At 44.2% G+C, this 24,473-nt stretch overlaps 1 protein-coding gene across 7 annotated transcripts in view; it reads right to left on the bottom strand.

Annotated features, from left to right (window-relative positions):
- The window catches only part of RAPGEF1 (Rap guanine nucleotide exchange factor 1), a 92,019-nt gene that overhangs the window by 24,781 nt on the left and 42,765 nt on the right, over window positions 1-24,473 (bottom strand). For 3 of the 7 annotated variants that reach the window (XM_040605961.1, XM_040605964.1, XM_040605963.1), the window contains 8 exons: window positions 22,944-23,100; window positions 17,894-17,982; window positions 17,354-17,506; window positions 15,796-15,919; window positions 13,925-14,108; window positions 12,827-13,342; window positions 6,140-6,342; window positions 3,492-3,650 (listed from right to left, as the gene is read on the bottom strand). In XM_040605961.1, coding sequence (XP_040461895.1) covers window positions 3,492-3,650; window positions 6,140-6,342; window positions 12,827-13,342; window positions 13,925-14,108; window positions 15,796-15,919; window positions 17,354-17,506; window positions 17,894-17,982; window positions 22,944-23,100 — 1,585 coding nt within the window. The remainder of the gene's footprint in view (window positions 1-3,491; window positions 3,651-6,139; window positions 6,343-12,826; window positions 13,343-13,924; window positions 14,109-15,795; window positions 15,920-17,353; window positions 17,507-17,893; window positions 17,983-22,943; window positions 23,101-24,473) is intronic. The other 4 variants (XM_040605962.1, XM_040605965.1, XM_040605966.1 and 1 more) reach the window with 2 other exon arrangements.

Raw genomic sequence — 24,473 nt, 5'->3', positions numbered from 1 at the left:
TAAGTGGATGGATAGGAACAGAGCTTGTCACCGGACTGATTTCCTCTATCCCTGCACAGTTCCCCAGCTGCCAGGAAGGAATGAGTTTTCAAGATCTGATTCCTGCGCACCCACTTCCAGTCAAACAGCACGAGGAGTTAACAAACCCAAGGACAGTATCTCTGTCTTCACAAGAAGAAGGGAGGGAGGTGATCACCTAGAGAAAACCTATTGCCAGCAATCACCACCGAGTATGTTTTCTTATTGCATACCTCCTTTCCCACTGTTTAGCAACAGAATGTATTTTCAAAAGAGATGGGAATCCCTAGAATGGATTCTTGACAGTACAATCCAGTTGTCCCCCGAATGTGGAATTTAACGGCTTGTACATGGGATGGGGAATTTAATGCCGCAGTCCTTAAAATATCAGCCCACACTACAAACACGACCCTTGCTGGCACAGAGGCCAGACACGACTCAGACTTGGTTAAAAAACAGGCTCGACTTGCCAGACCTATGAGGTTTGATCCAGTTGCTCAAGATCTGCCTCTATCCAGTAAAAGCTATTACCTCTGACACAATTTCCTGCAAAGAAGGGAAAGGCGCGATTAGTGGGTTGACAGAGCAGCGGTGGCTTCTGGACTGCAGCAGCATCTGCAGTGCTGATGGGCAAGAACAAAAGTCAGTGTTCTAGTAAAGAAATTCATACATTAAAGAGTAAAGTTGCTCTGAACAACTTCCCCTCTTTTCTGCTTCAAAACACTGTCTGAAAACAGGTTTTTAAGCCCTGTAAATCAGTAGTAAGGCACGAGCCCCTCACCTGGAGCACAGAGCTAATGGCCTAACGTGCAAAACACGGTGTAGGTTTGGCTTTCCTGCTGCCTGCATGCAAACAGATGGGTACAGGGCCACCTCTTCCCTCTGGGATTGACTCCTGCTGACCACTCCAGGCCAGTCTCCAGGGAAGGAAAAAAGCACAGGGCACTTGCTGAAAACTGGCTACGCCTGGCAAACCTGCAGTGCCTTGCGCACACTGGGTCAATGGACAGCCACTTCGTTTATCAGCTCTGACTTCCTGGTATTGATCTAAGGAGGTTTTTGCTTCCTGCAGAGAATGGATAACTATTTATGTAGGAGACGTATAATTTTAAGAGATTTGATAATCACCGCTGATATTTGGGCACACAAGAAGCCAACTGCTCAGCTGGCTGGCACATAAAAGGTGTGCTCTCCCCAGCATTAACTCCCTTGCTGGGGCGATGGTGGACAGCTAATGTTTGGGTCCCCCCCGCCCCCCCCCCAACAGGTTTATTGTTCACCACAGAGCTCACTTGAGTAGCCTTTCTCTGGTGGGAGAGGAAAAATGAAGACATGAGAGTAAGAGGAGCAGAGCAATGTGCTTCAAGCGTTACCGGTGCAGCTCGTGGCATTCCTCATGTGAAGCTGCACCGTCTCTCCAGTCGACGCTTGGGAGCAGATTACAAGAGGGGCTCTAGTCCTTCTTAGTGCTGACATGCAGGGTGTCACCCTGGGAATGATCCAAACCTTGACAGCTGTTTCACATCTCTGTCTTATTAGGGATAGGGAAAATGGGATAAACCATGGTTATGGTATTACATGGGTCAGCTGTGATGCATGTAAGGACATTGGTATTTTGCAGCTCGGAGACAAAGGGACACTGTCATAGTGAAAATCTCATTTTTGCTGGTGAAAAAATAGACCAGCTAGAGTCATGAGCAACTATAAGATTACCATAATTTAAAGGCATTAATGGAAAAATCACCATTTTTAATTCAGCTTATTTCCTTTGTGCATTTGACAGCGCACTCTATGACTGTTCTCATTGTTCCTCATGCTCCAGCCATTTATTTTCCACTCACCAAATCCTTGCAAAAATGAGTAAGGATTTTTTAATAAAGTTTTAACATTTCATAAAATGATATATCCACAATAATGAGGCCTAAAGCAAGATGAGAACAGATCAGAACAATTAAGTAGGTAGCAACCATTTAATCCAAGCCAGGCGCTTTTTTAAATGGAAATGCCCACATATTTTTAGACCATTACAGTATCATATTTATAGCCTCTCAGTTAAAACAAGAATAGTCAAGTGCTTTTACTTAGTCTTACAGTTCTGTGCTCTGCTTGTAGGGATCACTGTCAAACAAGAGAGCTTTTGCATTACTTCAAATTTTAAAATGATTTATCTCAAGTTTATGCAAGCACTAACCTTTCTGCACCTCAGCCTTTTCATCTGTGCAGCAAAACTACAATAATGCTCGCTCTCACACAAGTGGAAGCCAAAAGCTTTTATTCACTGCTGGCACAGTAGCACTACTTGTAAAGTACTTGAACACCTTCTTCTTCTTTGGACCAACAATTACTGCTAATTTTTAGAGAATGACTAAGTGCTGAAATGGGAAGATAGCAGTGGCACAGTGGGGGGATACCGTTTTCAAACGTTTAATATTTTCATTTTTATATATAATATATATATAAATGAAATTTTATATATATTGATATATAATAACATTTAATATTAAATTTACTAATTGAACACTTCTGAATTTTCTCAAGTCTTTTCTGATAATTTCTTCTCCAGGAGAAGTCTAATTTACTAAACATCCAGGTCACTGTTAAAAAAAGTCTATTCTCAGTTGTCATCACATGGCAATCAGAGCATAACCACATAGTTTTACATGCAAACGAGCTCCATACTGATGAGCTGGCGGAATCCCATGGTTAGATTTAATTTCATTATATTAAGACTTTGTTATTACTACCATTTAATTTAACCAGCTGATCACAGATTTAAGCAGTGCTCTAACATTATTCTTATTTTGATCTAAATCATTCTCAGCTCCTCCCGCCGTTCTCTCTTCAGACTGCTCACGAGTGCTGTAGGAGAGAAAACCCTGCTGGTTCATCAGCATAGCATACAAGCTTACTGAGCTTGTTCGGGACGTGAAGAGAAGCAGACAAGCAAATATGAGATGGAAGATCTGGTAGGGGCCATTTTCTAGAAAAAAAAAATTAAGGAGCTGCAGCCACTGCTCCGTATGTTTGACTAAATCCCTGTATTTCAGGGACGGCACCTTGTTATTTCTCCAAAGGCCAGGGTCACACTGCAGCCTTTAATCGACTCATCCACATCGCTGACATTAAGCAGCTGAACAAAAAGGCTTTGCAGGCTTTCCCAACATGCAGCCTGGGGAACATGTAGGTCAAAGGAGTGTGTCTGGACACAGAGGCCAGCTCTCCTTCGTCAGTCCATCGCCACAGATGTCGATCCCGCCGTGTATATAAAGTAATGAAAGCCACACCTCCCCCGTGCTTCATTTGGTAAGATTTACACACGGTTTGTCTTATCTGGCTGATTACTACATGAGTTCAAAAGCCCGCAAAAGAACCTTCACCTTTACCTGCAACTGAGAGCGTAAGCAGGGCATTTGCACACAAGCGTTTTACCGACACAAATACGCACACGTGTTAAAGTGAGGAGAGCAACTCACCGAATGCACAGGAAAGGAGCTGTGCCGGTTGAGAAAGGAGTTAGAGACTGACATAGTGAGGCCCTGAGTGGCACCGGTGTCCTCGGGGGTGAAGGGCACTTTAGTTTGCTGGACACAGTAGGAGACAGAAGGGAAAGAAGAGGCAGCATAGGAGGCCTGCTGAAGAGGAAGGAGAAAGCAAGAGACAGAAGACACAAAGAAAGAGAGCTCAGAAAAGGCTATGAATAAAGGATAAGAAATGCTAACTGTAAAACAATGCATATAATGGCTTGCTAAACAAACAGCTATTCATACAGCTCATCAGAGCCAGACACACCAATATGCCTTTCTTGAGCTCAAGAGGCAGGACAAAAATCACAGTTCAAATCTTCTTTGTTTCACAAATCCTTTAAAAATAAACTCCCGCCTCCCCCTTCTAGTTCACCCCTGGCCAGCTGCTGCGGGGAGAGGCAAGCTGTTCCTCACTGCCCTTTTTTCCCCCACGGCATGGGGGGCAGATGCTCAAAGGAGGAACTGGCTCTTGCTTTTAAGGAGCCAGTTCTTGCAGACTACCAGTTTTTATGGCAACCTGCATCCTGGGAACTTGGGTCTCTCCAGTGTGAGCTATGGGCCCTCACTGGTACTGCTGAGATGCAGGATAACAGTGATGTCCTGTCATTTTTTCAGTCCAATCCAAAAATTATGTATCATTTGCACAAGAAGGAGATACTACACTGTAAGTAACAAATACTATTCAGGATTTTCTCCTGAATTCCACTATAGCAAGGAGTCTGAGGGAAGCTAAGGTATATCTAGGCTTGCTCTGCTCTGACTTGCAGAATATAATGTACAATGTTTCATAAAGAAGATGTGAAGCTCACCAGAAAGGACTTCCTAATTATTATTTTATAGAGGAGTCCATCCAGCAAAACTTGCCTACTGCCAGAGCAGCTGATGCCTACGTGATTTGCTGTTTTGGAAACTCTCACAGCAACAGCAGCAGAGGAACAAGAACCTGGTGGCTTTTACAGTGGTTGCTGAATAAGCCATCATCTGCTTGCACCATTTTCCCAACAGAGAAATGAAGGTAAGGGTGGGAGGCTGCGCTTGAAGAAACCTTTGCTTCAGGGGAACTGCAAGCAACACCTTGATTGTATCAGCTTGCAAAACTGCAAGAATGACTAGCAGGCAAACCAGTGACATCTTGGCTGCCCAGATAATAATTAAAGGGCAGCAAAGAAATGCTTTGCTTCAGCAGACTAATTCAGAAAAGGAGCAGAATTTCCCTTCTGCACAAAGGCTACAGTAAATCTGTGCTTTACACACCCTCTCTTGTGACTATGTAGACCAAGTCACCACTGGAAACTATCACTGGAGTGTAGCCACCTCCAGGAGGAGGAGGTAGGGCAAGGGGCTACAAGGTACAGGTGACAACGCAAGCATCACATTGACAAGGGGACCAGAGACTCTGGAGAACTGCCTGATCCTTCAGAGAGGAGTCCTGTAGACTCTCCAGTGTCCCTGCAAAGCAGATGGGACACGGGCATTTAAGGTCTCATCCCCACAAAGCAGTAATGCATAATACTCAGTTTAACGCAGCCGGAAATGTTACTTTATCTTTTTAGGACTCCTACCTGCATCACAGGAATGTAGTTATGCAAATCCCCAAATGAGATTTCTCAGTTGCTTTTCCCATTTGATTAAAACCACCCTGGGACAGTCAAACTTTAGCATAGATAGCATGAAAAAATATTGCAACAGTCGCCCTCATGCTGGTAAGACCATGGCTCTGTTCCCACATTTCCTCCTGTTTTGTTAAAGCCATGGCCCATTTAAGTCAGTTTCATCAGCACAAAAGATGCTTTTTCTTTTTTTTTTTTCAAATACAGCAAATCAGATAAACAAAACTCCTGAGGCTGGAGTTCAAAAAAAAGAGAGAAAAAAAGGAAGACTCTTAAAAACAGACAGGACAAAATCCCAGCTCCACTGACGTTGGAAACAAAACTGCTGTTGCCATCACCGAGGCCAGGATTTCATCCTCCACGTGGAGAATGGCACTGGCTGTACTGTTAAACCCACCCTTCAACACACGTACCCATGGGGATGGGCCTTTTTGTGCTGGATTCCCACCCGAATCACACAGTGGGACTAACGGGGGAGAACATCCATGGGTTAAATGGCTATACCAAAGTTCTGTGGCTCTGGCAAAGACCGAGCCGTAAAAGGAGTTATTATGTTTAAATGGTTATTATTAGTGGCATCCTTGACAGCAGTTTCAGAACAGCATCGGGAACAACACTGCAGCAATCTCTTGAAAATCGTGTTGCTCAGTGTGTCAAAATCTTCAAAGTGGTTGTCGTTACACAAGCCTGTCGTCTGGCACAGATTCAGCCATGCCATGTGGAAGACTAATGTTTCATTTTCAGGGAATTTTAGGACTTTCAGAGCTTGCGGGGAACAGTCTGAATGGGGGGTTAGAAAGGAGCTCAAAGTAGATGATGCAAAATGCCTAAAACCGTGTTAACGAGGTGACAAGGAGCATGATGTGCTAACACCAGCAAGACACCCTCCCACCACCACAGCCTGTCAGAAACAGGAGCAGCAAGAAGAGAGCTGTTCCCGGGAGGCTGGTGTGCCCTGCCGGGGGGGGCACCACAGATGTCACTCACCAGCTGCCGCTGTTTCGGTGGGAGAGCAGGAGGAGGTGCCAGATCTTGAGAGGGGTCCGTGCTGCTAAAGGAGTCATTGATCCCATAGACTTCCATGAGGTGCTTGTTCTTCTGCTGGTAGATGTGCTCGTTCTGAGGGGTCTGGTAGAACATGGATGGCTGTGGCTCTGAGTAGTCTTCCACGAACTGCATATATGCCAACACTGCAATGCAAAGCAAGGTGACATTCACTGCTGCTGGTCCGCAGGCTGCAGCTGCCACAAGCAGGCAGGATGCTCATTGTCAAAATAAAGGAAGAGTAGGGCCATGCCACTGTCAGCCGGGCTCTGCAGGCTGGGAGCAGCAGGGCATCCACGCCGCGGTCACAGGTAGCTCACAGAGTCAGTTGCCAGCCGCCTTGTGGGAAAGGATCTGAATATCCCATCCTGCAAGCCAGCACCCAACAAACATAATCACAGGCCACAAACACATCTGACAACACTTTAAGCAACCAGTGAGGTCTCCAAACAGCTACTTGAGAAGGCTGATTCACCGACGCTTAGCCCAAATCCCTTCCCCATGTAACCCATGGCAATTTTGAGAACATTCCTCAACAGCTAATGCCCAAAGTCACCAAAGAAACAGAGTAACTTCAGTCTGCTTTCCAAGAGGCACAAACCATCTGTGTACAGAGATGCAAACTTGACAATACATCCGTAATAGCTCTAGTGCCTATGTAATAACTCTTCTATCTGTAGTCAGCAAGATTTCTGGAACAAGGAGGCTTACAGCCTTTCCCCATTCTAGCAAGCTGACAAAACTGTTATCGGAGAACACCCACCTGCAAGACTGGGTGTACCTCTCCCTCAGCTATTTATATACCACCACCAATGCTGGTACGAGATACTTACCTTCTAAAAGTGCCACTGACCATGCCTTCCTACCCCCTTAGCTCAAATCCAACAGCCTTTGCTCCCACCTTTTTTTAAAACATCTTATAATCTCCAATTCTTGAATCTAAGTGATTCAAAAGCTTTTCCGAGATGTGGTTCAATAGAAATACTAAATGGGATCAAATCTCATTTAGAGGACCTTTCCATCTGTACAATATCCTTCCAAAACATACGAAAAATCCCATGTGGGTCTGCCTATGCAGCTTTGACAGAGGATTAGTTACTGCTGCAATATTTTAGTGTTGGAGGGGGAAAATGACACGCAGTGCCATAGGAAGACTACTACACTCCCACCCCCCAATTATTAAAGATCAGAAGCGTACTCAATAAATGTAAAATAAAGAACTCTCTTCTATACACCTGAGAACAGGAGCAGCAGATGCATTTCTATTTAAGTGTCATCAAAAGGACTAACCAAGGCTTTTTTGTAAATATGCTGTCACGCACAAGATACTCTGTGATCATTCCTCCCTTCCTCCTGATAAACAAGCAGTTGTCAAGTTTTGTAAATCTGGTCATTAGGTGGCAATTATTCAGCTTCTGCCAGCATTTCAGCTGTACAGCTGAAATGAATGGATGATTTCAGTGAAAGCCATAAATACAGCAACCCCAGTGCAGTATTTGCACGTGGTGAAGCTGGTTCCCACACTAGCTGCAAGGCAAAGCCCTCTGTTCACCTGCCAACTCAGTGCCATGGGCCAGCCTATTTCCAACAGGATGCAGCCGTGCACATGTGTCGGCAGGAAGGAGTTGCTTTGCACCTGTCTTTTGCACCTTTTTTCAGATTTCCTCTAGTATTTTAAACTCTATTTAGAAATGGAGCTAACACAGCTGCCCCTTCCCACAGAATTATATCCCTCCTCTAAAAAAAGAGAATAAAGAAGGGGAAGAAAAAAAAAAAAAAAAAAAAAAAAAAGGTGAGGCAATTGGAGTGCAGGAAACCTCAGCTGATGGATTTTAATCCTGACCGGTAACACCTGCTGTCCCCATCCTGTGACCTGTGACCCCGCACAGTCCTGCCAGTGGACAACCTGTTCATGTCCCCCAGTACTGCCAGCTACTGCACAGCGCTGCCAAGGCTGCTGAAATTCTGACCTCTAACACCTCCTGCTACCTGAGCCTTGCTCCTCTTGCTCCCCCAACCGCCCTCCTGCCTTCCCAGCACCACTTCACAGATGGAAGTCACCACCCTTGCTGGTTCAGAGCTCTCCTTCTTGAAGGGAGTGTGACACAGGTTTCAAGCTGCATGCACACGTGTGTTGGTGTGTGTTTACGCTCGCTCATCTGCTGGTGTCAGCACTCACATTAAAGCCAAGATCAAATTTGCTCATGCATGTGAATTTCAGCCTAAGTCTTAATAATGAAAAGAAGCACATTCTTGCAATATTCTCTTATTTGACACCATGGTGAAGGAGTCTTGGTGTAGAAAATACAGAATTGCTAAAATACTGTTTTCAAATACCAGCGATTCAGTTGACTGAGGTACTCCCTGTGCCCTGGAAAATGCCTTGGTATCATACAACAGCTTTAGAGGATAAGATCTAAAGAAGGCTTATGAAAGATATTTCTTTCTCTAGCAGCAAAAGTGAACTAAGGATCAAGACTCCTTGAAGAAGTGTAGAGGACAAAAGCTTGAGGGAAAAGACCATATTTTGAGAGCTCATCAACTGAGTAGGACAAAAGCCAGGACGCCAGGCTTGGCAGTCCTGGTATAAAGCAGCAGACATTGCTAAATTCAGATCAACCCTTTACGTGGAGTTACTTAGAAAAACAGTGCTTCACTTCACATCCAGATCTGAAGAAAACATTCAGGATCAGTAGCTGTGAGTTCCTGGGTTCAGACATCTGTATGACACTATGACTCGGGGAAGTGTTGGTGAAAAGGGTATCACATTAGGCACTTGTGTAAAATTAAATTACAGTAACTCAAGGTAGTAAGCCTGAATGCTGTTGAGAGCCTTAACTCAATCTGCAAGGGAATAATGAAGAGCTCTTTTATCTCGGTTCTTTATGAGGCTAATGCATCCCATCGTCATGGCAGCTCCCCTGCCTTGCTTGTTACAACTAGTCCAGGGCAGGTGAGCATGCCTCTGCTTCTACTTTGTCTTCTCTGTTTTTACGTGAAGTGAAAAACAGTTGGGATGGTGAAATACAAACCTGGCTCAGGAGTAGAGACTGCAGAGTGCGAATTAAAATAAGCATCATTAAAATGCTGCCAGTCTTACACAGGAGAGTAAGGGAGCAGGATCACTCCCGAGACTGCTGTTTGCAAAGGGTCTTCTCTCCTTGCTCTCCCTCCAGCCCCTCCCCTCCCTGCCATGGTTTTTAACAAGGCAGAAATTTAAAAAGCAGATGGGAAATTACATCACCAGCTCAGATCAGGCTGCACGCCCTGCAGCGACTCTGTGCAGAGGGAGGGATGAGGTTGCAACCTCCATGGTGAGCAGCCGGGGTGGAGTGTCACAGTCTCAAGGCAGCACCCCGGGAGAGAAGGGAGGTGTGAGAGAGAAACCTTTCCCACCACATGCCCAGCTTATGTCAGTTCTGAACCCAGACAGAAAATATTTGAAATAAAAACCCCCATAAAATCTCAGACCGAGGCTAGGAACACCTTCCCTGCAATCTGCTTGCAGCGCCTTGGCTGTCATTTCTGAAGGAGCTAAAGCTGCTCAGGGATTTCTAGCACACACTCAGGTCTGCCCACATGGGAGAAGTCACAGGTACCGCTCAGAGCACACCAGCAGCACTGGAGCCAGCTCATCCTGCAGCTGGCACTGCAGCCACCGCTCCTGGGAAACAGCACTCAGCTGCAGGAGAGGAGAGAGCAGCAAGCGACCTCTTGTCAGGAAAACACCCTCGGAGCAGTGGTTATTGTAATCTGCAAGGAATCGCTAGATGATCAGTAATAAGGCACACCTGCAGTACAGGTAAGGCATAGTAGTATCCAACGTGGAGGTCGGAAGGTCCAGCCTGATTCCTGGCACTGCATCAGCAGGCTGTGTTACAACTGGCTCTGCACAAGAGCAACAGATTCGTGTGCATGGGCAAGAGCCAAAATAATAGAAATTCTCCTGCTATACCGCACGTCAACTCACTGGAGAAGTCAAGGTCAAACAAGCCAGTCTTTGCTGTCACCTCTGGGAGGAAAGCTGTTTTTCAAAGAGCTCGCATTATCCGCTGGCTAAGCCCAGACTGCCCTCAGCGTGGTTCCTGCAGTTAAATACCAGCTGCTTACAGGGCACCAGGCTGCATTTTGTTCCCACTGACAGGGAGGGAATCATGTATAAATGCATCGCCACCAGTTTCCAAGCTGTTTGAGGGAAGGATCTTGTTATTTCTGTGTCTGGGCTCTTCATGGCAGAAGTTGCTCCACGTCTGTCTCTTGTAAAGCCGGAGCACAATGCTGGTGCTCAAGCAGAAATCTGCAGTAATTTGCCCTTAGTACAGTAACATGTACTCTTACAGCACAGTAGAATAACAGTAATTCATGCCAGACTAAAAGGCTTATGACTCTTCTGTTTAAATTATACAGAAGTCAACTCTTGGAGGTCCCTCCGAGCACGGCTCACAGCAATACACATGGTTAACTCAAGCTGGATTTGCTGCGTATTACCGACCAAAATACCATCAAAGTCTCTGCTGCAACATTTCCTGCCAAATACCAAAGGATGACCCACAACAAAGGGACTACAACCAAGTCCCATCTGTGTAAGCTGTAGATCTTTCTAATGAAGTCATGCGTCTTCTCTGGATCCTAGGAGTTTGTTGGGATTGTGGAAGCAGCACGCCTCACCTATGTGATTACACAAGAGTATCTACATGCATCAGCCTCCAGGCAAAAAAAATCCTGGGTGCTCCCTTACAGCCTGAGTAATGTTTTACTGCCCTTTTAATGTTGAAAACAGAAGTAAAATTAACAACCACAGATCTGTTGCATGATAAGACTAGGGAGTAAAGACAATCTAAAACAAGGTCTCAGGGTCACATGAACACAATTTAAAATTCTGTAGCAGTCAGGTATCAGCCCAAATACTACTACAAGCTTTGCAGCAAGGATGCTTTATCAAACCCTCAGAGCTTCTGATAGTGCCAGATGACAATTAACTCTATTCTAACATTAAAGAAAATTCACATGCAGGGCCTCGGTATTGAGGTTAAAAGTGTGCACAGGCAATAATGGAGAAGATAGCTTTTAAAATTGCTTTTAAGTAATTCCTTGACATGTCCTATGATAACAGAAAACAAAGACGTGAGGCTTAAAGAGAAAAGCAAAAAGTCCAGGTCTCTTTTTCATTCAAGATTCACCCAGGTGTCTCCCCCTACTAAAGCTGCCTGCGTGTACAGGGGTGCACTTCCCTGAATCCATCCCTGCCTGCACGGTGTAAAATCACTCGGACCCAGCCCTCATTACTAATATGAAGAGCCCACAAGGACCTGATCCTACAGTAGGGAGGTTCTGCAACACATCCCCTCGCAGCTGCTACTACAGGCCACTATTTTGAACAGCACAAGCCATAACAACCGACCTCAGCTATGCCCTGTGCCAGCATTTATTTCTTTTCTGTTGTCTACAAACAAACATCTCAGCTCCTTTTTAGCTGCTTTCAGTAACTTTTAACTGCTTGCTTACCAGAGAGGGACACTGGTCCCTTAGGAATAATGGAAATGCTTTTAGCCAACGCACTTTAAAAAAAAAAAAAATAGTGACTGTCACAGTACACTACCATAGGAACGGACAGAATACTGACCCTGCCACATGCCACACAGATCTCACTTCCACCTTCTTCTCAGTGAAAAGACTAAAAACTGCAGAAATGAGTCAGAAGGCCAACTCAGCACTTTTGAGTCAGCTCTTCGCTCAGGCTGCCAGCCATGCAACGTAACGCTGTTGATCCAGGTCTTGTATCCGCTACCTCCACATACAACATACAACTGCAAAGCAAGCCAGTGACCAGTAAGCTAACATCTGCTGGATCTCACTGTGTAGTCCGCAGCCTTCCTTGGCAGATCAGTATGGCTGCTTGTTTGGCAAGAGGTTTCGCATGTTTTCAGCCATGAATATTAAGGAAATCAGAATAAGGTCGTGAGCTTGAGTCACAGTCAGTACTGGTGTGCCAGGAGTCTGGCTGGGGATAGCGAGCCCTCAATTTAGAGGCCGCTCATTTTAACGATGTGGGAAATACTTAGCCATCCAAAGGAAACGAGATCCCATAGCAAAACAGCAGTACTGGACACTAGGTTAATAGTGTTGTCTTGTACAGCTATGTGGATGACTGTTGCCAAATAACTGCTCTGGCAACACTTGGTTTTGGACAGAAAAGCAGCCCTTTCTTTGAGCTTTTGGAGAGTACCCAACTCTTTTCTGCAGTGGGAAAGCATTCATAAAATGGGGGTGAGGAGAAGGAATGGACATAAAGAGGGAGGATAAACCAGGAAAATCTGCAAGGCAGAGTGCCTCAAAGATGCGCACTTAGGTAAACAAAGAAGTAAAATGATCTCACTGTAGTAATGAAGATGCCACATGATGCCAGCTCCCCTGGGCCTGGCTCTTTCCTGGCTCCAAGAGTCACTCCCTGCCTGCCAAAGGACTGATGCCTCCCTTCCACATCTTTGACACTGACTGATTTTGACACTTAGCCTCCCATAAACAATGCCATTACCTTGGGGTCACCATTACTTAGTGGTCACCAGAAGCATGACAACTGCAAGGAAAGGGAAAGGTGAAAGTAAAACCCAAATATGAGAACTTGCTTACTGTGTTTGTTTTTCTTCTCTGGAAGAGGTGGTGGCTTCTCTGGATCATTGTTAGAATCTGGAGCATCAAAATCAGCAATGAATTCAACCGGTGCTGAAGAGTTCCCTTGCTGGAAAGGCACAACAGCAGCAAACGGTGTGAAGGGTACTGATGAGACAGACACTGCATTCTGCATGTCATCCTCCGAGATGTTATCGTATTGGGAAGGGTGCCTCTCGTAAGACACCCTGCAGCCTGAGTTATCTGAAGTCTGAGAGGCTGCGCTCCTCCTCTTCTTTTCTGGTAAAGCTGGAGGAGTCTCTGTTGGCTGCGCTGCTCCTGAGGGGCTACAGAATTCCAGTGGAGGAGAGCTGCCCTGCGGGAGCTGGAAAGCATGTCCGTGGAAAGGGGAGCCAGACTCACCCAAGGACTCTGGCAATGGGCTGAGGATACCTGGCACCTGCTGAGGTATCTGATCAGCGTTGGAGAGGTCCTGCTGCAGGAATTCATAGTCTGGATCATAGTGATCCGATTGATCTAGTTAAACAGAGGGGACAGGAGAATGATGCATTAGTTTCTCTTTTACTCTTTAGCCCTTCTCAATTCTGTTCCTCCCATTCCATCAGTTAATTAATCAGTTCATATAATCAGAGCAGTGCTTCCTTGCAGCAGGGTCCGTCTTGCTACACCTTCTGTAATGTCCAGTCTTAATAAAACTCTTATCATTATTTCTTTACACTAGCAAACAAATGACAAAAATTCAATAGGTAGATCATTGTAGAGATTATTTATGTTTCACATTTATACTTTTCTTTCCTAGTATGTAGAAACAACATTGCTTTATACTACCAGGACCATCATTTCTGCAGACAAGGCTGAAATCAACAAAACAATCCACTTGAGAGCTGAATTGAGTTTGAACACCACCATCCACAGCTAGGGAAATACATTCCCCTGGGCTTTTTTCTGACAGAATACAACTCTGCACAGAACTGCCTGCAGCAACTACAGGATGACAGTTGCAAGTGCCCTCCATTTACTTCTGCATCACAGCTACAGCAGCTCCCAAATTAGAGCAAAGGGGGCTCCGCCAACGGCCCTGGAGAGCCCCCCACTTACCTAACGTTTCACAGCTTGTGTTGCGGGAGCACTGACCACTGTCACGGTCCAGAGAAGACAGCTGCTCATCAGACTTGCTGAGTTTGCCGATGCTACTGCATGGCGAGAGGCGAGGAGATTCCCCCCCATAGGAGTGGCTTCCACCTGACAACCTTCTCTGGGCATAGCAGTCAACATCAAAATCCTTAGGCACAAAAAAAAAAAACAAAAAAAAAAAACAAAACAAATCACCATCACTCTTGGCAGCTTGCCAGCAAGCAAGATGCAGCTCACAGCCTCACAGCTGTGTAAAAAGAACTAGGAGGGGAGAGGACCAGTGCTGCTAGCCCTCTCTACTTAGATAAGCTCATCAGGACCACAGAAAACCTCTGATTTGGTAAACAGCCCATGCCAGGGAGCTCTATGTGCTCTTGCTTCCAGGCAGGGTGTGCTGTGACCCACGCTGGACTTCACAGAAGCTGAGAAGACAACCAAGTTCTTCACCATGATACACATCTGACGACTGCTTGTCAAGACGCTGATACTAGGTAACCAGCCTGTGAGATTTCTCATTAAACAGCTGGTTATTGAGATATATTAAATCTCAATAAATTTATATTAAATTTAATAGAATAATAATAATTTAATATATTATATAACTATATAAATAATTTAATAAATTTCTATTAAATTTCCATTTTTAATAAAAATCTAAATAAATCTCAATGTTTATTAAAATTCGTTTATTGCTTTAGCAAATACCTGGTTGGCTTAGGTGCATGCAAAGGGAAAATGATATATTTACTATAATACTATATAAAACTATAGTGAGATACAGTTTTCTGTGCCTATAACTGCATTTCTGCACCGTTTTTTAGGGGGCAATGCTGGTGGAGGGCTGCAAGACACAACAAGCAGATGCTTTCATCACTCTTCCAGCAATAAGACTTTTAAAGGTTTCATGAGCTTGTTTTCCAGAAAGCCTGTGACGTGCCAGGCTCAAAGCTCACAGGTTCACCAGTCCAAGCTGGCCAGGAGCTATTCAGCAAAGTGTATCCACCAACAAGTATCAATTTAAGAACGCAAGCTCATCAACCTGTGAGTGACCCCCTCAAGTGTTCCCACTCCCTAAACAACCCAAGTGTGATTGTACTAGTAACTGAAGAACTGCCACAGCTCTATCTGGGTCAGCCAAATGACTGCAGAGGCTCCCTAAGCCAGAGCTGAGGTTTTGGGGATGAGGACAAGATTTGATTTTGATGCAGTTTAACATGATTCAGGACCTCACTGCTGAGTTAGTAAAGCTCCTGAATGTGTAAAGCAAACCCCAGACTAGCACAAGTGATGGAATACGATTACCGCACACAGTCCCGAGTTTTCCATTTTTCTACCAGAAAATTTCCAAATTTCCCCAAAGCACCAGCGGCGGTCACAGCAATTGCTCAAACTACTGTTTGGGTTAAAAGATGTTTTAAATTGTGACTGGATGAAGAGAGACGTCGGATCTCAACATGCCACATGCTCCCTTGGTCTGTAAGTAAAGCTTGGTGAGATCCCTCGGTAAGCTCAGCCAGCCACTCCGTACCCTCACCTATTTCACACGACAACACACAACCGCTCACATCGTCACACTCTGCTATAGCTTGAGGCAACAAAGCTTATAGCAATTTGCAAATTAAATCCACTGTAAAAAAAATTAAGCTGTTCACATTATTTATTATACTGATGTTCCTGGCACTAAAACTCCTGCTCCAGAGCTCTCCTGTAGCAGGCTGTTTGGGACGAGCAGAGGCGTGCAGGCAACCGTGTGGCTGCAGGTCACGGCACTTCTCTGAGCTTGTGCTACAGTGCACAGCACGGTTCCCTTGCCTTTCAAAAGGGGTTACACCAACCTGTCTGTTGATTCCAACAGGTAAACTGGACCCACTGGTGGCTCGACTCATGGGGGCCACAACTGCCACTCTGGTTGGGGAAGGCGCCGATTGCCGTTTTTTAGGGGGCAATGCTGGTGGAGGGCTGCAAGACACAACAAGCATTGATGCTTTCATTACTCTCCCAGCAAAAAGACTTGTAAAGGTTTCATGAGCTTGTTTTCCAGAAAGCCTGCGATGTGCCAGGCTCAAAGCTCACAGGTTCACCAGTCCAAAGCTGGTCAGGAGCTATTCAGCAAAGTGTATCCACTAACAAGTATCAATTTAAGAATGCTCTCACAGGTAAGGTCCTGTTCAATGATTTATTTTTTAAGGTTGCAAAAGAGTTGGTATTTCTCAAACAAAAACAATTGCTGTTTTAAAATTATTTTTAATGGCACTAATTAGCACAATAATTAATTCTTAATAAAAGTGGTGAAAATTCCAAATAAATATTTTGGCTGACTCAAATACTGTTTCCATTCACAGAAGTCTCTCCTCCTCAGACTTTCCAGGTCTGAAAAATGTTTAAAGCTTCAAAACTGTACAGGACAGGAAAATTCTTCTTCTGCCCTTTCACTCTCCTGCTGAACTTCAGGGAACAAGACGGTCAGTGGTGCACTCACCACGTATACTGTGAGGGCCCATGCTTCGGCATGAATCTGTTTCAGATACACACATTGCAGTAACTAGTGAGATTTTAACCATTGTACTTTTAGTTCTTCCTTCTAATGACACGTAATTCTGGTAACCGTCAAGCTCGCCAGGTTCCCAAGAGTACACATATTCTGCCCCTGCAACATACCAGGAAATTCTTATACAACCCATGAGAATTTGTAAAATACACAGAAATGTGATTCTTTTTGCCAGCCACAGCCCTTGATGCTGCGTTTTGGAATTAGCACGACATGTATTTTTCACACCATCTATTAGCACCAGTAGTAGAGAAAAAAACCATCATAAACACAGACCAAAAACCTGCAAACGGGGGTTTTCTCGTCCTTCTCAAAATAGAACATAGAAACTTTCATGTGGTTACTCATAGAATAAGGTAAGAACAACCAGGCAAAAGATTTTGTTCATGCACTATTGGCTCCTTTCACTCTTAAGCTGATAAGCAATGCAGAACAACCTGGATGTGCAGGACAGACTGATAACTGCCAGCTGAGGTTAACAGAGTATTTCCCATGGGACACACCACCACAAGACACTGTTGCACAGTGTGGTATTCACATAGTTTTAAATAACGTTCTTAAGCATTTATGTGATGCCTCTCATGCATGGACCTCAGGGCCATGGCACTATCCTAACACAAAAAGAAGGAAAGGAAAACACAGATAATGAAGTTTATTGCTCAAAACAACACAGAGGGAACACAGAGTCATAAAAGAGAGTTCAGGAGCAGGGAAGAATTACTCTGGAGGACTGAAAATCTGCGGCATCACTAACCCTCCTGGTGAGCTCTCTTGTGCACGTTTTGCAAGATTGTTTAAAAACCAAGAAGTTGGTAAGAGCCACTGGTATTCTTGGCCACTATTACCTGTTTTCTGCCACACGAATGCTAGGCAGAGGGGGTTTAGGAGGTGCAACTTCTTCATCCATGGAGTCAGTCAGTAGCTCGTTGGATTGAGTCATATTAGTTGTTTTGTTGAGGATCTCCATTTCTCGGTCTGTAAGGGGAAGTTCTGATGGGCTGCAACAAGCAGAATATGGATTGTAGATGATAAAACTCAGTTGGAATGCAGCATGCTGACAGATTAATACATATTTTAAATCATAGGCAATATCAGAAGCAACTACGGCGGAAGGCAGAATTTGCATCTGCAGGTGGAATTCCATGTATATGCAGAATACAACGGGCATGTGTCACACAATGTTTCATTGCCAGATTTTGGTATCTTCCCTATCACAGCATATTCTCTTTAAATGCTCCCACTGTAATGGATGAGGCTACATAAAGAACACTATGTTGCCCTCCGTGAAGAATAACTGAATGCTTTAATTCAACTACCAGTAGCCAGCAATTATCCCTTCTATATTAGTCCTGCACACAGAAGAAATCCTTGTGTCAGTGACCCACCTGTCAGATTTACATGCTGGTAAACTGGGTTTAACTGGGCTTGTGGGAGAGGGATGCTCCTGCTTTTCAATTGTGAGTCTGACCAGCTCCTGATGGATGGAGAAGAGAAGAGAAAAAGATCAGTCATTATTTGCTGAATGCTGCACTCAAACATCCTAGGACAGAAAGGGATGCTACTGCATAAACTCTTGGTTACCCAGGTTATGGATTAACCATGGCACAGACACAGAGAACTGAGCTGTGTGTAAGGCTGGTACAAATGATGCAGCACTGCTTCTAAGGAGCAGCCTGCACCCAGCAGTAGTTTAGCCATATCTGAATTAAGTTCATAAACCCTGGCCCTACGGGGATTCTGCACAAACCCACATATGTGCCTTTTTGCACATATGCTTCCTCTTTCCTCTATTGTCACAGATGTGTTGCAGTCCCCACAACACCCCAGATAATAGCAAATTGACTTCACACACATAAATACAAGTACTGAGAATTCTCACACAGTGGAGTACTTCACCTGGCCAGGCAAAAAAAAATATTATTATTGCTTTATATTTTATAAACAAGTATGTATTTGTTTCAAAAAGCAAGTTTTCTGTAAGACGCCCAACAACAAATTAAATAGTGAACACCTTTATTAAAAGGCCTGCTCCCCCTGAAGCCATCTTTTAACATGTTAGCAACTGAAGGCTTAATCATTCAAGGAACTGCTGTAGTGTATCTGTTATAGGCAGATAAGGCTCTGGATAAAGAGATAAGGGCATGATAATCCTGAACTACAAGTCTGCCAGCAGTCAAAACAACAATCATTCACACCAGAAAGATGAAGAGAACATTTTATGGATGTCTGAGGCCGACAAATAGATCTACTGCTCACAAATACAAATACATGCCCTCTTTCAAGCAAGATGGAAAACTGGCAGTGCTTCCTGACAGTATTGGTTTCCCAGCATATGCAAGGCAAACTATACGGGATCAATTTTGAATTTTTTTTTTAAAGCAGTCTGAAGCAGTGTCGTCATTCCGGTATCATTTTCATGTCCACGTCTGTTGAGTGTGGAAACAACTGTCATTACTCTCTCAATGCAGTAACCGCAACTAGAATGTCGTCATCATCATCCTTCCAAGGAAAGGAAATATTCTAGTTCTCATGTTTTTATATAAGGGTCTATTTAAAGCTGAATGTCCCTGGGTCAACACACGCACAGCAAGAGGAATAAAGTACTGCACTGGACATGCAAAGGATGGCAAACAGTCCAAAAGTCACAGCTCATTTTGGTTTTGATGTTCTACTTACATTCCTGGCGTGAGCTTGTGCTCAAAAATAATGTGCACCATTGTCAATCAAAAACCTGACAAAGAACTCAGCTTTCCAGAAGCTGTCCTGGAAAAACCCACATGTGGGGAAGGAAGAGAGAGCACAAACAGGGCACACACAGGTGTCTGTGTGGGCTAACACTGTGAAGATGTTCCTGTCCGGGACAGACCAGAGCCCTGGTGAGGAACAGCGCGTTCTGAGAGAAGTGCCCTGATGAGAAAAGCACAGCACCAACCTGACCATAGCCGACCAGCCTGGCCAGCTCCCACCTCCTAGGAGGGAAACATCCCCCAACAGGAAATACTCTGCAACAAGGAGCAACAGACCACAGGGCTTCTTAACAGCTCCATCGTGGTCATGTACCTTACGCAGTAAAAGTAAAATAATTAAGGGCTGTCAATCACAGAAGAACTAAGGTGTTAACACAGACTCTGATCTCAGACTTCTCTGCTGAGTATCCACAGTTATGCAACAGAAAGTATTTTTAAAAAAAGTACTTTCCTCTGTCTCATCCTCTCTTTCAGGATGAATGGTATTTAATTAAAAACTTGCTATTCCTTTTATACTTTAGAAATACCCCTCTGAAGTTCACAGAACATCACAGCAAAACCCACAGGGCTTGGGAGCCTATAAACCCCAAACAAGGCTTTTCTGTAAATCAGATGATTTGGAAATTACAGTGACACCGTTTGACTCTTCTGGCTGCAGCTGGCAGCATGCTCCGAGTCACCATCAGGATTGAGTGATGACACAACAGACTGTCACCTTCCTGCCCTCTGGACAAACTTCCACCGCTGAAGAGGTGAACTTTAATGGACTCCGTCTTGGACCCTGTGGGGCTATCAGGTACTTGCCAGCAAGAACAGTGACTCCACACAATGTGTAAGAGAGTAACAAGGGAAATAAAACGTACGGGCATTCACACCAAAAGCCAAATACTTCTTAAACATCCACCTGAAAGGGCTATGGCAGGGATAAAGTAACATCTCCCTTTCCTCACCTTTCTTCACCACATTTAACACCTTAAACCAAACCAAGCCAGTGCTGCAGACTGTGGTGGTGGCCGCTGCGCTGCAGCAGCACTGACAAACCCCTGACACCCCGAAGTGCTCATTTTCCTGTTTGCCCGTCATGATGGACGCCTGCTTGTCCCCCATATGGGAGTTTAGGTTACAGCAGGGGAGAAACCCAATCACTAAACCCAAAAACTAACCTCAGAATGATTCCAACCATTATGGCTGCGAAGAAAAACCCAGAGCACCACTTACCAGAGCCACCAAGACAACGTACGATTGCCAATACATGAGAGGATCACTTTTTCCTGTAAACTCTGACAAGTATCACCAGATTCCCTGAACCCTGCCTTTTTCTCCTCTCTACTAATCCCAGAATGAGAACTAGCATTTGAAAATCAAGCCAAGATCGCTAGTGTGCACGCAGAGGCAATCAGCACGCAACCGAGCCAGATGCACATTATGCTATTTCTTATCAGCAAGTAAAGAGATTCCTGCAGCAGTAATTAGAGACAATTAAAGCCTCTCTACAAACTTATGCTACTTCAGCAAGCTGGAAATTCCAAAATGAGATGGATTTTTAAGAAGTTACATAATCAAAATAAGGATTTTTTTTTCTCTTTTTATATATGCCTAGCAAGGCACTCAAACTTGAGATCAAAACAGCAAGTAACACAGGCGAACAAGTGTCTCCTTTATGCTCAATTCTGAAAATAAAGGGGGAAGCAAGCACTGAAATGTGGAAGTGGATCTCGTGTGACCTGCTAGAAAAACAAAATAGGCTCTCCACAGCAGAGAAGTGTCCAACTTCTCAGTTCTGCTTCCAGATCTGAAAGATGGCTTTGCCCTTCTAAAATAGACCTTGTTCCTCACTATGCAGCAGAAGATGAATGCACGCCGCTTCCAAACGCCGACCTGTTGATGGGCAGCCCCATTTGCATCCCCCTAGCCAGCCACACATCTGCTCTAACCATGCTCCGAGCTGACCAGACGAGCTAGCTCCAACTGCAGACCAAAATAACTTTTAGTCTAACAACAGAGACCGATATAGCCACGCCGCTCAGCAGGGCTTAACAGCTCCGGCTCAGCACTGTACGGACACGTCTGCATCCCTCCCGGGCCAGGCTGGCCCGCCGCGCGGGCAGAGCCAGCAGCCACGATTTTCCACCCATCCACACAGGCACGCTGCTTTGGCTGGAAGGCAACGGGTAGAGCGGGTTTAAATCCGGCTTGAAGTGAAAGGACAGTGGGTGTCCATGCCTCATGCGATGAGGCTACACAACTCTATCCTGGATGCGGGATAGCCCGTCTCCTCAGGGGATGGTGCAGATTCATTAAGTGATAACAGAGTGAACGGTCTCACTATCTGCTGCACTATTCCAGCTCAGATACCACAGCACAGACTTTCACATACTGCAAATTGCTGCTGAATTCCAACAGTAACAGCAGCTGATTCTTTAGGCTAAACTCTTTTTCTCTATCCTGCTGTGCAAATTTAAGACCAGCTTTACTTTTAAAATCTGGAGCTTAATGTTAAAGGGCATATTGTGCAAAATAATCCTGGAAAATCTGTCTTCTTTAGGTGTTGGGAATGTTTTGTTTCAAAGCTATTTGTTTAAAAGGCTTGGTAAGTAATAGTAGATTGTAGTATCTGTATTTAAGAGATATTCAGAGCATGCAAACACCACACCAAGACTCCTGAAAACAGGACAGCCAAAGCTTGGGAGACCCCCTTCATTTCTGCATTCTGCTCCAGTTCATAAAAACTAAGCTGAGTCTGAGTGCAGCGAAAGATGCCCGTGCTTGATGCACTAATCCCCGTGAACACCTGCTGCAGTTCTTAAAACTGCACCCCAACTTCCCTTCTGAACTTGATCTAAACATTCCCCTTTAGATTATGCCCTGCTGTTGATTTCTCTACATGTTTTCAAAATAAGATTCCCAGGAAATATGACGGTCTCTCCACTGGTGCCCTAAGCTCTGGTCAAGCAAAGCTCTAAGCGCAGTGCTGGGCCAGCTGAATGAGCAGCCTCCATGGCCATCAGCCCAGAGACGAGCCTGGGAAACAGAAATAATGGTACCAAAAAGCTTACCGGGAGGTAGAAGGAAAGCCAACAGCTTTCCCTGGGTGGGGCAGGGAGGGAATGCTATAAGCAGGTCTCACAAAGGATACAAAGGTTTCTGTTAAACGATTCCATTAGTTATGTAAAATTAATCTCCAGAAAACTGAGCTTAGCTCATCACCTGTTCCACACCCTAATCCAACTGCTGCGAGCGGTGATGTATCACTGATGAACCTCTTGAAATTTATGTTAAAAGATGGAGCTGGAGTCTTTGATTCTCTGTGGGTATTGACAGGCAGCATTTCCATTATATCTTGCCTAGACAAAAATATGCAAACTCTTGTCTTATAATCTTCATGGGAGACTGGGAATGACTTGCTGAAAATTTAATACGATGCTGAATAAAGTTTTCTTGCTTCTTCCAATTCTTCCAAACGCCAGGGTGAGTATTTCAGAAGTACAGACTAATAGCCAAACCATTTGTGCTAGTCTTTCTTTAACCAGCACTCCAAGCAGTATCATTTCACTTACGGAGCAGTTGATTTAAGTAGTTTACTGAAGGCAAGAACAGGATTCTTATATTTTAACTGCACTTAAAAACCTCTTTCAACTACATCTCTTCTAAAATACGTTATGTACTTTACGGTATTTGTCTGATGTACCTTGACTCCATCTAGAACAGCTTTTATGACACCCTTCACTGTTGTCACCATCTCCTTGTCTTCTGAATTCACACCTTCCAGCATCACTTGATCAGACCAGCGAATCAGGTTGGCCAGACTCTGGTACACACGGCTATAGCAGGACGAGATGGCAGAACTGGATGGCAGGAAACGAGACAGTCGAGAAAAAAGAACAAAATGAAATTATGTTATCAAATGTTATGAGAGTGCTTGATTTGAAGCGCATTTCACATTGTTCTCCTTTTCTCTCTGACATTCAGAACTTGTGTTTAGCAGGTGACAAAGCCCGGGTTTCTCCTCTGCCGCAGTTGCTCTCCCATTCTCCAGCACCAAATGGGCCAACAGTATGATGGTACAAAAAAATCAACAGTTCTTTCTCAGTTAACATAATGGATTATCTGGGCTGCAGGTTAACACAGCAACGCTAGAAAGAATGTGTTTTCCATTCTAATTTACAGTTCCATCCTATGCCTTGACTTTAAAAGTAAACGTTTAAGTCTTGTATTGAAGTTTATTTTATATTATTTCAGTATTATCTATGCTTTTCTTCTTCCTTATTAACTCACCCCAAAAATGTCTTGGATAATTGAGAGCTGACTGTGTTCGTTCCTTTACAAATCATTGCCTCACTGTTTATAATGCCTGAAAACACATAATTAAAACCTCCTTCTTTATAGAAATTGAACTGAATGAATTTCAGGTTTGGAAGAGGAAGGGTGTTGCTTTGTTTTGTTTTTAATGAGAAACAGAATTGAAGCTATTGTTCTGACAGGGAAAAAAATTTTTTTTGGAAAGATGACAACTCTAAATAAAAGTTAACTGTAACAACAATGCTCACAGGCATTTTCCTGGCCATTCTGAAAACACTTACTTCATTACTAAACAAGGTGTGTTAACAGTACTGCTGATGGCAACGCTTCAACGATTCTTTGTACAGTTAAATCAATTTCAAACTGCATCAAAACCATAAGCAGAAAAGAAAAGGTGTAATCTTGCAATCATTACTGATACAAGTGTTCCAAATCTTCCCGTTTCTCTTTGGTATCCATTTTACACTGGCTTAACTCCAGTAATTTCATTATCTGTGAGAAGAAAATCAAGCCCACAAGCTTCAATGAGGTTATTTAGGTGAATGACCTTTGCAGGACTGGGGAAAAAAACTATTGTCAAGTTACAACCAGGGGGAAACAAACAGCGGCAAGTACTTTTTTGTTTGGTTGTTGCGGGTTTTTTTTAAAGCATGCTGCTTGCCATTTGTTCTAATTTCAAATGAAATTAGCTTGGTAGGAGATATTTCCTAAATAGGGCCCTCCCCCATCTCTTTCAAAGGCTTTGATTTCTTTGCCATTAATCTTCAGCCTGCTTCCTTCTAAGGAGGCAGTAATTGAAAGCCCATTTTGTGCTAGATTTAATTACTTTTTTCCTTGATGCAAATGCTTTCCCTAAAGCAAAAAGAAGTCCAACAATAATTGTAGGGCTTTCTTCCCCACTGACACAAGTCTTGCTCAT

Source organism: Falco naumanni, chromosome 9, assembly GCF_017639655.2.
Source record: "Falco naumanni isolate bFalNau1 chromosome 9, bFalNau1.pat, whole genome shotgun sequence".
In the NCBI taxonomy this organism is placed as follows: Eukaryota; Metazoa; Chordata; class Aves; order Falconiformes; family Falconidae; genus Falco; species Falco naumanni.
Note: the sequence above shows the minus strand (reverse complement) of the source record. Positions and strands in the feature narration are given on the sequence as shown.